Source organism: Dendronephthya gigantea, unplaced genomic scaffold (assembly GCF_004324835.1).
Source record: "Dendronephthya gigantea isolate DGI-Jeju-01 unplaced genomic scaffold, DenGig_1.0 000048F, whole genome shotgun sequence".
Taxonomy (NCBI): domain Eukaryota; kingdom Metazoa; phylum Cnidaria; class Anthozoa; order Malacalcyonacea; family Nephtheidae; genus Dendronephthya; species Dendronephthya gigantea.
In genome coordinates, this window is record NW_021163058.1 from 586,674 (window position 1) to 603,899 (window position 17,226).

The window sequence follows — 17,226 nt, forward strand, 5'->3', positions numbered from 1 at the left end:
ATGTTATCAGAAAAGAAGAAATTTGATCAAAAATAAATATTGTTACTTCTAAATTATTATAAGAAATAATATAAAATATCTGAGTCCTTGACCCTTTACAATCTTTTAATAAAAATTTCACAGTCCTATACTTCATAGTTCATACTTGTCCCATCCTTCCTCCTTTAGTATTTCATTACAGTATTTAATTGTATTTGTAACATGATACATCTCAATATCAAATGTTTTAGGAGGTGATTTGTGATTATAAACTCTCCTGTTCAAAGGCCACATAGTTTTTGGTATGAATTGATTCTGAGGTAACTTGGTGGGACCATATGTTGTTGTTTTTTAAAATGCAATGACAAGGCATTTCACCCATGAATGTACTGGGGGAGATACAAAGAAGGAGGGGTATTCTAAGACAGGCACTCTACTTAGGTACTGCCTATGTCATCATCATTGCCTTAGGGGTTTAGGACTTTAGGTGTTTTTATTTAATATTCACTATGCAATAATTTATTCGAGCTTACTATATTGTCAATGTTGTTAACACCGATTTCTAAAATTTTAAAGTACTGTTGTTTTCTTTGGTAAACCTAACTGAAGAGGACAGTCATTAATAATTATTAAAGTTCCTATTGGAGTGTTATGTTATCCGTAGATTTTGAGCTGAATCAGCATTTAGTGATTAAGAGACAGTGTCAACCATCAGAATATGAGTATAGTAAATGTGTATACTGGTATTTTAAATGGTGGTACTATGTATGTGAATATTGTAAAAAAGCAAATTTTGAATAAACAAAATATCTTGAGGATAGAACATTATGAATCAATTAAAAAAAGGTACAGCTGCACAGGTTGAGAGTTGAGACTGCTTCAACCTATATTATAATGTTTTCTCAAGATGTCAGCAAAGTTTGCTTTAAACTCTTTAAATTGATTGGTGGTTAGGGATAAATCCACTTAGCATGTGAAAGTGATTAATACATTTAGAACTACATGCAAAGTCACTACAGAAGGAAAATGTTAAAGACCTTACCCTAGTAGAGGTTACCAAACCATCAAAATGAATATAAATCATACGTGTAACGCGAAATCTGCCTCCGACAATTGAAGTAGGTTTAAATTTTGGGATATTCTAATAATGTGATCTCCTGGCTGCTAGGCTGCTACGACCGGAGCGCGTAATACAAGAACTGAAATAGGAGTCTCGCGAAGTTTGGAGGTCACGCTCTGGGGAGCCAGACCCGTACGCTGGATTTTTTGGCGAAGGGCAGTGATGTTCCCTCCTAAACATGCAATGTAGTGTGTATAGGTTAACCTCGATCATTGCCCCTCCCCAAGCACAAAGTAGTATAGGCCGTTTCGAAAACCACGATTTTACGTCACAGTAAAAGCCTCTCGGAACATCTCACGAATTCGTGGAAATGACGACATAAAAGTTTCGGGGGGTTTTCCTGAAATATGATTTACACTATTATAGTTCCAACTTGACTGAACGTTTCAAAATCTAAAATATTCTGTATTAGAATATAGACTGACGACAGCCCGCTTGAAGCGAATTTAGTTTTGAGCTGTTGAAGTATCGTAGTTTGATACTCAAAAGATAAAAAAAACCGGCTCAAACGTTTTTATAACTGACAGCACATGACAAATCTTGTGGAGCATTTCATCTCAACGGTAAATATATTCGACAATTTAAATGGAGAAGCACAGTTTTGTAAACAATAAGGTAGTGCGCGCGTTTGATTTTCCAATCCGTACATGTTTTATCTTTGTCTTTTCAGTAAACTATTGCACAACAATTACGCATGCGTCAACAACACAGATGGCAAAACGGGAATGAAATGAGTGTTCCACTTTATTACTAGTGCTTAATACCTGTATGGCGATGAACTTTACGTTGGGTTTATTTTAAATATCCACGCTTTCTTGCTTTCTCAAAAATGCAATAGAAGGATTAGACCATTCGGGATGTCCACACGTGTTGAATATAATGCTATGGTAAGGCTTTCTTAATAAGGTTTTTACAAACAATACTATGCGGTAATAATAGTGATAACTTAACGAAATGTTATACATGCCGGTCGATAACACCGATGTATTCTTCCTGGGGTTATAATGATAACCCATTATATTGTTGTATATTAAATCATAGGGATGCAAGCAAGGGTATTCAATATAATATAGCGACACGGTTTTATTTGTCGCTACAGTCTACATCATATTTTATGACGTATTAATTTCAGCTATTTTTCTTGTTGCCATCTAGTTCATGCATGTTTTATTATTCATATGTTTGAGTTACCTTACACCTAAGCCTGCAGTTTTTATTTCTTACGGTTCAGTGCAGGATAGAGGCGAATGGATAATACAAGAAAAGTAAAAAGTATAATATTGTGTTGGAGGAAACATGTATAATTTAGTTACCCCAAGTTATTGCTATGATATACATTTGTAGCAGCCTATAATTGGAAGCCACCTGGTTCGAAATTTACACAGCCAATAGCGTGTTGCCACAAGTAAAACAAAGTTACGTTTCTTGCGAATACGTTTTAAAGATGAGGTTGTATTGAACGGATATGCAGTGTGACAGGACACTTTTAATTGTCTCACAATTTTGTAGTCATTGTAATTTTAAATACATACAGTAACTTAGTCTGGGGTCCTAAGATAAGCAAGTAGTAGGCTATCTTGCATGAATGCGAAATTTGCTTATATTTATTGCTATATTAGCGGTACTATTTATACCTTGTTTATAACCTGCGTGCATTTCTTCAATAGTTTTATCAATCTGCGATGTTTCCGACAGTATCAATATCATGCATGGGATCGGATCTACATGTCAATGATGAGTTCGTATTTTGTCAATCATAGTTTATAGTGGACACGCTAGGCATTCCACCGCAATGCAACCTATATGCACGAGAGAGTTTACGGCTCAGCTTAATTTCCATGTTGGAACATTTTCCATTTTGATAAGTCGTAATCTTCCCTAACGCTATGACGTAATCACGGAAAGTAGTATAAGGATTGTATTAATCCATTATTCTTCATCTAATAGAAGATATTGTCGTGGGTGTTTACTACAAGCGTTTGTATAGACATAATATGCCGCGGCCATTGTCTTAAAAATGCTGGCGTACAATTGGGTGTTTGTTGTGCTGAGACTTATCCTTTCTGAGACTGAGTATCTCCAACAACACAACCACGATACAAAAGTTTTTAGATAAATATATTGAAATTAAAGAAAAGCAAAGCCGTGTGTTTAAATCTCACCCTAAGTAAACATTTACCGGTATATGCCGGCGATACCCGAAGGTTACACGAGACCTTCTAACATATGTCGTGTGATACTGTATCAACAATCAACATACTGTATCACTTTCATAATCGTTAGTTTTCTCTTTGATATCAGTGTTAGTTTGCTCTTTGCCCTATGGGCCAGCTACCGTTTGACAGCTAATATCCTAGCTACTTGTTCTAGTTTATCAACCACAAAGGTCCTTTCCACTATATGGTCAATATCTCACGTTCATATAACCACACTACCGGTTTCATGGCATGCATAAGGATGCACAAGCCTCTTTCCCGCTGGCGTCTTCAAAATTATTGAACTCAATCTTTTCTTGGCCTCCCTAGGAATTGCTTACTCTCTAGGTACAGTCGACATTATTGTGCTAGTTTCGCTAGTTTTGCTTTACACGTCTTTTCTGAATTATCCTTTCTTTAAGGAGCCAGAGTTTCTCTCCATGATAACGGTGTTAAGAGTGTCTTTCTTTTCTTTGTTTCCAAATCAATGTCCTAATCAATGCATTTCCAAACAGTGTTGTGCAGCGATTCGGTTGAGTAGCTTGAGTTGAAAACCCTCTCGCTACTTGAAGTTTATTGCTGTAATAATAATTTTGTAAATTTGCATGCATGGTGACATCAAATAAGTAAATTAGATTGTAGGTACACCATACTTCAAAGCTTTTGGTCCGTCAACCCAGGCCTTCATTTATTGCACTGATGAAGGCTCGGGTTGACGGACCGAAAGCTTTGCAGACTGTATTAAATACTTACGTGCATGGTTACTTTATTGCTTTTGTTTGCACATCTGAACAAGTATTATACTTTTTATCTATGTCGCCGTCCTTGACCTAAACTAAAGTTTATATGTAGTTCACACTTCATGCCCTTTCATATAAGATCACTTCTGCGTCACATGAACGGAAACAGTGTTTGAATTACGAAAGTAAAATATCTAGGCAAAACTTCGAGATTCGGAACGACTGCATCGTTTAAACCTTCTAAGCACGAAATCGAAAGGAAAGGAAAATTTTTTTTTGGACAAATTTCGAATGTATAGTTTCCTCTGTTTCACTATCACATTGAGATCCTTTGGCACAATTACAAATGTTGAAAGTGCTACTATTTACCTCGCTATTTACTAGTGCGTCTCCTACGGATGTATCACAGACTAAAAATTAAGACTCAGATTATATAATATTCTATTTCATAAATAATCATTATTTCTCCACTATGAATATTTAGGCTGAAGCATCGAAGAAGGATTTTTTATCGTATTCAAGCAGTGAAGACAGCATGTTTCAGGCTAACTTTGGCTATCATAGACAGTACCGACCTCGATATCATTATCAACACACACCACGAGAACAGTCCAGGACGAGGCCCAGAATGAATCATTACATTCAACCAAATTTCCCACATTCTCAGCAACGTGTTAGATCAGATAATAATATGGGCTACTACAGACCCCCCGTATATCACTCTGGGCCTCGATATCCGAGATATCACGTACCTTGGGATGGATGTGTCAGAAACTCACAATCATATCGATACGGGGATGCAAAGACTACAAATTCTGCGATTATACAGTCTTCTAGTGTGACATTGTCCTCAATGCCACAAACATCGGCGGCACAGTCTCGAATGTTACAACCGTCAGTAGTAAAACCTGGTCAGTCACAAGCTTCAATGGTGAAATCTGGTCAGTCACAACCCCCAACGGTGGAGCCTTCTGTAGTAAAGCCTGCTATAACACAATCTCCAGTGACACATTCCAAAATTACACAGTCTTCATTTACGTCATTTCCACATCCACGAGTTGAACAAATCTCAGGCGCTCATCTACAAGCTTCAGCAGAACAGCAAGGATCGCAAAAACTTTCAAAGACTCAACCCAGACAACCACCATGTCAACCACCATGTTCGATCGAACTGGGGCAAACCGCGGCGTTACTGCCTAACAGGACACAAAATTCAACCGCCGACCCCAGTGTGGAGCAAATGTCGACCGCACAACCAAGAATGATAAAAGCTAAGTTGACGCAAATATTATCACCGCGGCATGGAATAAAACAGTCTGCCATGGAACAAACTCTGCCACGTGTATCCACGCCGTATAGTTTAATTAATCAACCTAGCGTTCCTAAAATAACAAATACTACTCATCTTAGCCAGCCACAATCGCCACTATCAAAACCTATATTTCATCAAACTTCAACAGAGTATAGGCGCAGTCCTCCAGAGAAAAGAAATGAAATAAGAGAATTAGACATAGTACAAACGTCAATGGCACATCCTAACAATACCCGATCCTTGCCGTCACAGGTAAAGCAGGAAACGGTTAACGTTGAACGTGTTTCAACGACACGACCACAAGTCTCAGTATCGCAACATGGAACTTCAATGATACAACCGTCAATGGTTCAAATGAAACAAACATCTGGCGTGTCTTTGAGTTGTAATACACAGCCAAAAATAACAAAAACTGTAATGACACAGCCTACTAGAGTACAAAACTCGATGTTTAGTTCCAGCATGACTAAAATATCAATGACACAATCTAGCAAAGTACAAACATCAATACCAATGGTTTCAACTAGTCCAAGAAAGACCAAAACGTCGATAGAAGAAGGGAAAAAAGAAAAATCGATGACGCAACAAAATTCAGTGAAGCAACTTAGAGTTGAACTGACCTCCCAGGGGGGAACGGTCACAAAAGCTGAGTCAATGGGTGGCAAACTTTGTTCAGGTAATTCAATGTACCTTCTATCATTTATAGATTCGGGGTGAGAGGGGTTCGGCAAATATTTCCAGGAATCTTTCTAACAGGGAGATGATAAATGATATAGTACAGTGAATTTTTTTTTATTTTCCAAAATACGAGCGATTTCTCGAAATTGCTCCAATTTTCGATAGAATATATTTTATAGTGTATATTATTTTCAAGCACACCATTTTTATTCTAACATGAGTTGATGAGATAAATACTTAATAGTGATCTCAAATTTCTTTTTTTGTTTTGCAGTGGTTTGTATTCTCCAGCGTTATACATTCACATTGACTCATTTTCTATTTATATTACCAGGTTCTGAGAGTTTTCTAGTGCAGTATCCGGCTATAAACAGATCCTATGACCATCGATGGAAGTCGACAATGGTCTCAAATGGTGACAACAGAATTACAAATTTTTCCCAGCGTTACCAGGCGTATTCCGAGGTCAAGAATACTGTGGTAAAACGTCGAAATGACGATCAACGTAACACGAATGGGGCAGAGGAAAATGGGAGATTTGAAAACCCAAAAAGGAACAGATGGGATTTGAAGGAGAAGGATGTGGAAAAACCTTTGAAATACGAAAGTACAAAGTACAATAACATCAGTATAAATGACTGCAAAGTGGAAGTCAATGGTAATAAAGAAGCGAGTCAGTCTGGTTATAACCATGCTGGGAGATCTTGGTATCTCCAGACTGGAACCAAAATTATGCCTAAGGTGGAAAATAACAATTATTATAAATATTCAATTTCCCAACAAACGTTTGAGGATAGTGAGTTCGAGGAGGTAGGTCAATTTAATGCCACACATAAAGATACTAAGAAAACTACGACGACTGGAAAAGTAAACAGCAACAGTTATTTATCCTCAAATAACTTCGAAAAAATGGAAGAGAGCGAAGATTGTGACAGTGGTGAAGAGAATTCTTCATATGATGACGATAGTCAAGATAATGTTGAAGAGATAGACGATGAATTAGACAGGAAAGATGCTGATGAATTACTAATGAGTATGAGTAACAGAAGTATTAAGATCAATCGTTTGTTAGAAGAACAAAAACGATTAATGGCAAGTCTTCATGTGTATGGTAAATTACCATACTAACAGTCAGTGGGCTTGAATATATGCATCTCCCCACATTATTGATGCTGCATATATACCTACGCTCAAAATCCTTTTACAGATATACGGTTTCGTATGTTTTTACTGCATAACCCTCAACATCCATAATGTTCAATCTTTATTGTTGTCTGCGCATAAACAATTGGGAGAAGCCAGTTTAGATAATTAACGTGTTATGTTCTCTAAGTTTGGAATCTATAGTGAAAGTAGAACACTGTGCTCTTTAGCAAACATTAAGAGTTTTTTAAACTAAACGGGGTTTTGGTTAAATGTGCATATCCTCGTGTAAAACTAATATCGTGGTTGCATTTATAATTTACATTTGTTTAAGGTTCACATTTGCGAAAATGGATAGTTCAACGAGTTCTCGGTGTTAAGCTTTTTTAGAAGATAACTGTAATAGCAAAACGTAAATCGTTGTAGAGCAAAGTACGTGGCAACTTATTTATGAAGGGTGATCAGTTTTGGTAATACGTTTGGGACTAAGAAATTATAGTCTTATCTCATATTTTTTAAATTCAAACAAGTAATGCCCACCAACACCTCAGACGAAATCGAATCGCGAATTATCTATTGTGCATCCATGCTACGTTGAGAATATTGTCAAAAAATAGTTGTAAATTTTTACATTTTTCAAAAGGTTGAAATTATTATTAAATAAACTGTTTTAATGAATATATATGTACAGATTTCTTTTGTGTGTTTCGTTCGAGAGAATTATAGAAGGTGTTCTTGAAACTGTGAGGTAACTTAAACCTCTCAAGCACAAATACAGGTATCCTGCTGCATGCTCTAACCACCAGTGCACGAGCTGCATGAAGACTCCAGTTAGCCGACCACAGTGAAGTTCTATAATGGATATGATGTTTTATAACTTTCACTGTAGACGAGCAAACGGCTAACTGAACTTTGTTGATGAATGCAAATCAATAATATATATAACTTCAAACCTCCTCATCTCAATTCTCTCTATTTTCCAAACGTCAGGCAGCATCAACATTGTGTGCATGGGAAAGCCAAGCAAATAAACGCAGAATGCAATTGAGATTGCATTCAAAACTTTTGCCACCCAAGTTGGGGGGTTACTTTGTCCATGGCACGACATATTACAAAATAATATATTTATTATATTAGTTACATTAATTACATTACTTCCAATTCATTGGCTATTACAGTAAATTGAGGTAGCTATCTTAAAGATATCCTAAAATCCATAGAAAAATTGGGGTGGTATCTTCAGTAGCATAATTTTTCATAGTGTGCCTTGCGACTTGCATCTACATCGTCCAACTCGACACAACACAGAAAAGTGCTATTTCACAATCTGAGGACATTTTCTTGTTTCCATCGACGTATATGTGTCAACTATAAAAAAATTCGCACATTGCGTCATTTGCTTAAATATATACAATTAATGATGCTAAAGATTCAACTAAGCATATACAGTTAACGTTTAGAATTCGTTGATATACACAGCTAATGCCATGTCTTTTCACATGCATCTTATTTTTTTACCTTTCGTTTCTCTAAAAAACATTTTATAAACTCCTCTATTGCCAGGTTTTCTAACATGTAAAATATAAAATGTGGTTACCAAATAATAATCTATATAATAAACTTATAAATAGAAATGGAAACGTTAAAGCCATACCATTCAAAAACTCTTCCGCGTCTTTCTGTTTACAAAAAAAAATGTAAGCGCGTTGAAATATGTAAATAGTTATATGTAAGAGAGGGAGAAGTTATGATTTGCATTTGTGCTATTGTGCATCATTGAGAGTATTGTCTTGATCGTGGGTTTTAAAATATTACGATTTCAAAATTTGATTGATTTACCTCTGATTTTTCATCCATTTCTGAAACACCAAGTTGCAGAGCAAGATGTAGATTGTCTGGAGTATGCATCTGAATTGTACAGAATAACATAATTATCTCAAATACTTTCATAGCAAAACTGTACTTTAATTTCTATAATCAATATTTTACCTCAAAAAGATCATTTTGCATCGAGGACCACTTATCAAACGAAGCTCGTAGTTGGCATAATTTATCGTACTGCAATGTGGAATACCAAAATGATCATAAATAAAGCAATGACCTGCATGATCACCATGATTGGTTCGGCCTAAAAGTTACATGTCGCTGGGAAATTTTTTATTTATTATAACTGTATATGCATACTTTGTCAACAAGCCTTTTTCTAACTTCGTCAAGTTTCTGTCTTTGTTCAACATTTGTTTCTAGAGAAGAAAGTCATAATAACATTACTAAAAGCATAAACTCACCTCTCCGAGAAATAATTTACTTAGGGATCAACATTGTTCTTAGCTTTTCCAGACTATTTGTCGTCATGAGCCACCGCGCCATGAGATGGTCTTAGCCATACGTCAAACACGCGAAGTCCGCAAAACTAACGAGCCAATTAAAATTCGTGTAACATTAGGCTTACCGCGTTTGACGTTAAGATGAGAAACAGAGAAAGGTCTATTGTGGCTTGTGGGACTGGACTATAGACGAATTCAAGAAACTCACTCGCAATTTCTTCAATCCTTATCATTTGATCTTCTCGGTTTTTTACATTTGAATTTATCTGTTGTTTATAGATAGATAATAGAACATTTTAACAAATTAAGAATCGGATTTGTCAGGAAACTAAAGTGTTTCCCGTATTTATTCTTGTTTTTTGTTGCATTCAGTGTAACACACTAAATAATTTTTTTCAAATAGCACACCCACCAAATCTGCATCAATTAATTCCATCAGCTTCTCTGGATGGTCATCTAAATCTCGCAACTCATCAATACTATAAAGAAAGCATTCAATAAATACCAAATAGTTTTCCATCATTAGGAATGAACTTTCGAAAAGGCAACAACACGCTTGCAACACGCCATGATAACTTGCATAACTTGTCAGCATGGATATTGAACAATCAAATATGATACTTAAAAATGTTAATCGATGATGACATTAGATGCATATTATAATAATTTTTATTAATATTATAATTTTATGATCTTGCACCTGCAATCTTCCAATTTTGTGGTGATCTTTAAGTATCCATCTAACTAAAGCAACAAAAATAAAACCGTTTTTTTAAGATTACTAATTTGATACTAATCTTAACATGGATAGTGATTTTATTATCCAATACATGTTCTTATCAAGTCATAGAACGCATCTTAAATAGCACAATATATTGCTTTTATAACTTACTCTGTCCACAGAACTTGAAGAAGAATCTTCAGCTGTTTCTGCTTCAACAGATGCGGTTGTTACCGAGGTGGGAACATCTTGGGTAGGTCTCGTGTAGGATTGTGATGAACTTTTTTAATAAATGAAACAAAAGAAGGTCAAAGACAGGGACGATATAAGATTGTGTACACGTGATGCTTCCTAATAACGTATGAATGATTCGGGTTTCTACACACAAATGATAGAATAGGCTGTATTGGAACTAAAATGACATTGTAATAAAGAGAATCTCGCATGAGTCAAACGTAGCATGATGTTGAGATATTGCCTGATTGGTGGTGATTTTATATTATTTAAGACGTCGTTCTTAAAACTTTACCTCGTAACAGCCGCATGAGTATTATATGGAACAAATATAGGAGGATGATCAAGAAACTGTTTACATACGTCTTGTAACGCTCGCCCTAAATTTGAGTGCATGTAAAACTACAAAAAAAGGAGAAAAAGTGGGCAATTTAAAATTCAGAGAAACAGACATGAAAAATCACTGCGATCTGATTGGAAGATTGGATTTTTTCAGCAGCAAAATGCGACAAACAGTAACACTGTGGGAAAAGGGGTTCGATCCTTTTAGATATGAGTCCCACACGTTCACAAACGCGAAATAACACCAGACCACCAAGAAATAAAACATATAATTATTAAAAACTACTCCTCAGAATAGATTTCGCACTCCACACTTCGCTGTGGTAACACAGCACTACCCATATGTTCTCAAAACTAAAAAGTATACTTCCATGCAATAAATGTCAATCAAACTTGTTCATTTCAATCTAATTAGTAGGTTAACTTTACTGACTAATAAACCGTTTCCGACAACACAATGAAAAGTGATTTTGCACGCAAAGGACTGACGTTATATTGTTTCATGCATTAATACATTGATAAGAAATAGTAAGGTTTCTCATGAGTGCAATACACCTGTGAGTCTACCTGCATGCAGACATGCGTGGTAAAAGATTACCTTGTTTAAAGAGTCACATCCAGTTACAACCATCTGTAAATCACACAAAATGAAAAGGTTTCATGTGTAGTTATAAAAATTAATTATCTAAAAATACACATGTCATTCATAATCACGCGAAGTAATTGGTTTCTGGGGAAATGGTGGTTGCAGGGGTGAATTCGGGTGGTATCATTGAATGGGTGATTAACGCGACATTTTAGTATCGAGCTGTGCAGAGGAACTGCGACTTGCGAGGTGCATTGTGCGTCGTAAACGTGTTGTTTTTTTATCGAACTATATTTCTTTTTTCGAAACGTAGATTTTGTGGCTTAGTAATAAATAGTAACTTACATCGTTGTTCGTTGCATATAGCGATAGATTTTAGAAAATGAAAGGTAGTCTGTATCATAAAGTTACGATGCCACTGGCCATGTGTCAATTGCAATATCAATCTATTTTCTATATCTATCTTCTTAAGGGGTTAAAAGTGCTTAAAGTCAATAAATTCAATCAAATTGAGAGTAAAATCACTGGTCATTTTTTCTAAAAAGTGAGCATAAGAGAAAAATTATCTATATGAAGTACTTCTAAAACTCTAGAACTCAGGAAATGTGGGCTCAAAAAGTACCTTATGAGCCTGCATTACTCACCTGTTAGGATCAGTGGTTATAATTGAAGAAGACTTCATATAAATACGTCATTTTTATAGTAACTTCGATAATATATTTTGTATTGTAATAGTACTCTTGTGTAAGTTTATTTTTGGATTATGTTTTCTTATTAGTATGGTTGGGCTCTGGCTGATTTATTGCACATATAACTGCACTGTCAATTAGTTTGGTTGGATAAAGATTGAAGGAAACCCCTCAAAACTGTGGCCAACGTGCAAATACAAATAAATACTATGTGTTTCATTACTTTCATACACTGTATCAACATTGGCAGGATAAATATAATTGCGTACCATCATTATTAATTGAAGCAATCAAGGTTTTTTTTTATTTCATTGATATTAGGTCATTTACAGATTATTATGGACATACCTGGTTATTAACCCAAGGATGTGTCATGGCAGGTGATACTCTAACGACTGGGATTTCATGGGGAAAATTTGGTGGTAAAAACCTAGAGAGAAAACCTACTGCTTAAAACAATAGAAAGTACTACAAAAATAACTGATTTTCACTTGAATAAAAATATTTTTCCAGTAAAACAAATTTTAAGGGTGCCTCACAAAAACAAAATCACCACTTTAACATTCTGCAATGCTGTAAATTGTCTGTAAATTTCAATCTTGATTTGCAACCCAGTGTAATAAGGTAATTTTATTTATCACCCTGAACTGTTTGACACTGTTAAAACATTTCTTGTTATTTGTTGCACTCTGACCAGTCAAACATTATTGTTCATTTTTGACAATCTTTACTTTATATATAATAACAATTCACAATTGAAAGTTCACAACAGTCAATGGGCTGCCTATGCTTTGACTGGCATTATTTTAGGCATAGAATCAATGTAAGTTGTGAGAGTAAAACTTGAAATCAAATCCAATTCATTTAAGGTGGATCTGAATTTAAATCATTGTGACATTAAAATGTTGTGACATAATTACCGAAAAAGGTTACATGTACATTCTTTACATCTTCCATAGTAGCTACGTAAATTTACTTACACATGAAGATTTACAGCATTTCCTTCAATGAAAAATGTAATCTTGAATTCAACATCTTTTTGAATTTCTGTAACACTAATAATACTACATCAATCAATCTGTTTCACAGTTTTCATTTCATGCCAGGAGCCCAAGGACTATTATACACTTATCAATACTAATAAGTAAATTTCACAAAATTAATTAATGAAATGTGTCATAAAGTCTATGCACATTATTGTAAACAAAGACTCTTAAAAAAGAATCAAATGTTTTATTTGTATCATGAATTTCGTAGAGACATGAAGTTTGAAATATTTATTACGTTTGGAATGGATTTATATTTATGAAGGGTGATGTAATTAAATAACCTCCTAATAATAATTAACAGCCAGTCCTAAAATTAGATAAACATTGTTGGTCAGTAAACAAAGTGAATATTATGTAATCTTGAAATATTTCTTAACATTTTAACAGGTCAACTACTGACCAGGCACAACCTGCCAGGATAAAATTAAATTATTCATATCTGGTGCGAATGCGAATTAAAACGAAACAAACACTTACTTTTGATGACATCTTTTCAAACTTTCAATTTGCTTCAGTCTTTGTTGTTCCAGAGCGTTTAACGCAGGAACACGTTTTTCTTTCGTCCCAGAAAGCCCGAACAAATTACTCCAGCTCATCGCAACACAAATTTTCTGCTTATTAGAATTTTGGGAATAACATAATTGCACAATCGATGACCATTACCTGCCACTGTCATGGACCAGACCTTTTGTCAACTAGTTCCAATCGTTCAAAAGTCGAAGTCGACAATTAAATAATTTCACATTTCTTCTATTAGTGTTTGATTAATTAATTTAATTAATTCAGCAGACATCTGAAGTTTATTAGTATTGTCAGGGTGCTGATACAGTCAAATTTGTATTCAATAGTAATAAGTAGTGCGTATAAGCTCACTGTCACCCAGTGTTGTTTACATTTGTTTTGTTAGACAAATTAAACTAACATTATGCAATGCTATTTTAACGCAGGATGGAAACCCGTCTCCCTCCCCTCCCTATGATTCGGAAAAAATTGAAGCGAAGACTGACTTTGGGCCCCAGACACGCATGGGTATCTTAAAACACACGAGCCTCGAGGTAAAAACACGTCTCGCGGGGACCCTTGAAATCAAGATGTTTTATTAATTGCAATTTCTCATGATCGTGCCAACCCAGTATTCAATCATCTTCCCGAAGCCATTTCTGGGAAGTTGATTTTTAGTGGGCAAATAAAACCGTTGGGATCAGCTGGCATGTTTTGGCTTCTGATTGGTTTTTAAATTCCTAATCCCCATGCATAATTCCTGTTCAATGTTCCAAAGTCGACTATATATTAAATAAGCAAGGTGTGTGCGAATAGTTCTGGGTATTTATAAGTTACATCTTTAGCCAATATCAGCGTAAGTCGCCATATGCTCTAGGCGTAGAGCACTATACTACTTCCCGCTGTCAACAAAGCCAAGGACAATCATGCAGGAGAGTCGAAAGCTAGAGCCGGCCACGGAACAATATATTTCCGTCCGGTGCTCCCCCGCGACGCTAATAGACATAACCCTCAAGACAATTTCTTTGAAACTATGTTTTGAAAAACGCGGAACCAACTCCACAATGATATAGTTTCAAGACGTTTAGCAATATAACTCGGCGGTCTCGGCCATGCGAATTTTGCGACGTAAAAGTGAGCCCATGCGTTCATGTCATGCAAAATAATTAACTGATAGGATATTAATGCATATTCGGGGCGATATAAGGCTTGGCTTTTTGTAAATTTGATCATCAACATTTTAATTAATTTGCGCAGGAAGAATTTTTTGGGCAAAACTTGTAATCGTTAGGTACACCGTATCGGCGGAAATCATTGTCTAGTTGAGCAAAAATTCTGCCAATAATGTTTTTACCGCAGCTGTATGAGGAGCGCCAACATAATGTTGTCTTAAGTCATATCAACGATTGCCTTTTGGTGAAGCCGCAATTTTAAACAAAGTAAATTGACTGAGGCCCGCGCGTGCATACAAAAGTATCTCAAAGTCATAACGAAGTGAGAATGTAAATTGATATTGATCATTGGAAAAGATTATCCCGATGCCAAGTCTAGTTTTTCTCACTTTTTCTAAGCTATTCCTTTCTCGTTACAACCAGGTGGTTGGCAATTAACAAACCATTTCTAAAGTATTGTTTCGAAAAGAAAAGCGAAGCATTTAGATGCAACAAAAGTGGTTTCTTTATTGAAAAGACTGCGTGTGTTGTTAAACAAAAGCGGCACAGAGGGAGCTTGATTAGCGCTCTACATGGTCGGCAAAGAACAAAACCAAAACAATATTAGAAAGATGAAAACATTGTTGATTAACAAAGGATGCGAACGACTTAAATAATAAGACTGAGCTAAAATTAATGAGGGGTTAGTTATTGATCTATTTTATTTCTAGACTTTGAGGACTCGATATTATTAAGGGAAGAAATTTACTTCGGCATCGGATATATATCACTTTGAATTTGGAAAAATATTCCCATAATTTTTTATAGCTTTAAGACCAAATGTGTTTATTATCTTTTCATCGCTAAAATGAGTGAATTTTGAAACAGCTCTCCCTGTTAGAGAAATTTCCATTTTATATTTGAATATTTAAAGAACGAGCAATGATGACTCGGCCCTTAATTTGGATCAAAGGAGCGAAGGATTAGCGAAGGTGCCGTATAATAATTGTTTTGAGGAAAACAGGATGCAAAGTGTTGTGCGAATTACTCTGCTTAAAAATGCAAACTTCAAAGCATGTGGCTAAAGATTAAATTTTGTTTAAACATGTGCACCGTTAAGAGGTAACTGACAACAACACTGATTAGTAATACCGCGGTCAAATGTCGTGCGTTCAAAGCACTTAAATTGTCGGAGGCTATATGATCTTTGCATAAAATATTAATGCTTATGAAACTGTAAAAGACGAAACACTTTAGAATGAAATAAATAGGCCATACATCTGCTGATGAGAAATGAAAAGCTTAAGTCAATATCACAGCATGCAATGTCTTAACTCAACGGCCGGTAGTAAGCCACATTCTCACAAACTCTATTTTCATGAGTCAGTATCTCTTCGGCTTTCGCTCGGAAATTTTAGATCAATAACTATTAAAGATATAACTTTTAGGAGATAATCGTCATTATTGAAAGCAGTTTTTATCAAGTTGCTCACTTAAAGAATCTATAAACATTCAATATTCATTGCACGCGGTATTGTTTTAACCACCCACCTTTTCAAGGGGCTTTTTAATTGCCATTCAGCCGTATTTACTTTGAGCTATTCTTTACCTCAATTCCAGCTATTGTGTTTAGAGATGATTTAGATGTAATTCTTTGTTATGGAGATACTCGGCCAGCAAACAAGTGTAATTCATTGAGGTTTTGACATGCACTATGTCTGTCTTCATCATTCATTAAATGATTTTTCAACAAACATTCACTGATCGATTCATGTATATTTTATAAAACGTTATCGCCCGTTATTGCTTGGAGTTTGACGGTACTATATAATTATCTATTTTATAGAAGAATTTTCCACAAAATTACGGCGGAAGTGAGTTGTGGCTATGCAGACATTTATATACATCTATATTGGTCATTAAACTTAGAGATACTCTTTCGAAATGACAGATTCTCAAGACGTACGATAAGTTGCAGCTCAGTTTTTTTCGCGGCATGAGTGAAAGACGCCTTCACCTTAGCCTTGGCTTGAGTTGACGTAAAAAAATGACCGGTGGAGTTGATACGATCTGGTGTTGTTGAGTTAAAATTCTACTTGGTCTTGAACTAACTTTGAAGCCAGGCTAACGATATATACAATACTCAAATCAACAGCGCCCAAGCTACCATGCATGCATGTCCGGCCGCCATAAAGATTAATTTTTTGCCTAGCTCAAAACAGTTATTCGTCTTACTCATTATTTTCACCGACAATATGAAAATTTGTGAAACATCAGTAAGTGAGTAAGTAAAATACACTAACCACATGCAATATTTCTCTATATGTAAACTATATGTTTTCATTTGCAAATTCGCTTCATACATCAATCGCCAATATGATGCATCTTTGAAGAATCTATGTCTAAGGCAACGATCATTTCGTGACAAATATACATGATAAATGTATATTCTTGCCATC

At 35.4% G+C, this 17,226-nt stretch overlaps 2 protein-coding genes across 2 annotated transcripts; one reads left to right on the forward strand and one right to left on the reverse strand.

The window, feature by feature from the left end:
- The first annotated feature begins 1,335 nt into the window (after positions 1 to 1,335).
- On the forward strand, positions 1,336 to 7,596 carry LOC114528268. The gene is made up of 4 exons (XM_028549901.1): positions 1,336 to 1,662; positions 1,770 to 1,986; positions 4,519 to 6,022; positions 6,359 to 7,596. The coding sequence occupies exons 2-4, from the start codon at positions 1,957 to 1,959 to the stop codon at positions 7,150 to 7,152; spliced, it is 2,328 nt and encodes a 775-aa protein (XP_028405702.1). The 5' UTR covers positions 1,336 to 1,662; positions 1,770 to 1,956; the 3' UTR covers positions 7,153 to 7,596.
- A 529-nt stretch (positions 7,597 to 8,125) lies between these two features.
- Positions 8,126 to 13,814, reverse strand: LOC114528208 (vacuolar protein sorting-associated protein 37A-like). The gene is made up of 15 exons (XM_028549824.1): positions 13,593 to 13,814; positions 13,047 to 13,121; positions 12,415 to 12,496; positions 11,390 to 11,422; positions 10,745 to 10,851; positions 10,387 to 10,495; positions 10,195 to 10,238; positions 9,907 to 9,973; positions 9,703 to 9,760; positions 9,352 to 9,410; positions 9,157 to 9,225; positions 9,007 to 9,075; positions 8,822 to 8,846; positions 8,686 to 8,735; positions 8,126 to 8,535 (listed from the first exon to the last, which is right to left on the reverse strand). Exons 1-15 carry the CDS (start codon positions 13,709 to 13,711, stop codon positions 8,488 to 8,490), a joined length of 1,014 nt encoding a protein of 337 aa, XP_028405625.1. The 5' UTR covers positions 13,712 to 13,814; the 3' UTR covers positions 8,126 to 8,487.
- Positions 13,815 to 17,226: the final 3,412 nt, after the last annotated feature.

Coding starts and splice junctions, on each gene's coding strand:
- LOC114528208 (XM_028549824.1), bottom strand. CDS start 13,711: ATGAGCTGGAGTAATTTGTTCGGGCTTTCTGGGACGAAAGAAAAACGT. Junction 12,497..13,046: donor AATGCTGTAAATCTTCATGT/GTAAGTAAATTT, acceptor TTTTCTCTCTAG/GTTTTTACCACCAAATTTTC. Junction 9,226..9,351: donor GAAAAAGGCTTGTTGACAAA/GTATGCATATAC, acceptor TCCACATTGCAG/TACGATAAATTATGCCAACT.
- LOC114528268 (XM_028549901.1), top strand. CDS start 1,957: ATGTCCACACGTGTTGAATATAATGCTATG. Junction 1,987..4,518: donor GTGTTGAATATAATGCTATG/GTAAGGCTTTCT, acceptor ATGAATATTTAG/GCTGAAGCATCGAAGAAGGA. Junction 6,023..6,358: donor GGGTGGCAAACTTTGTTCAG/GTAATTCAATGT, acceptor TTATATTACCAG/GTTCTGAGAGTTTTCTAGTG.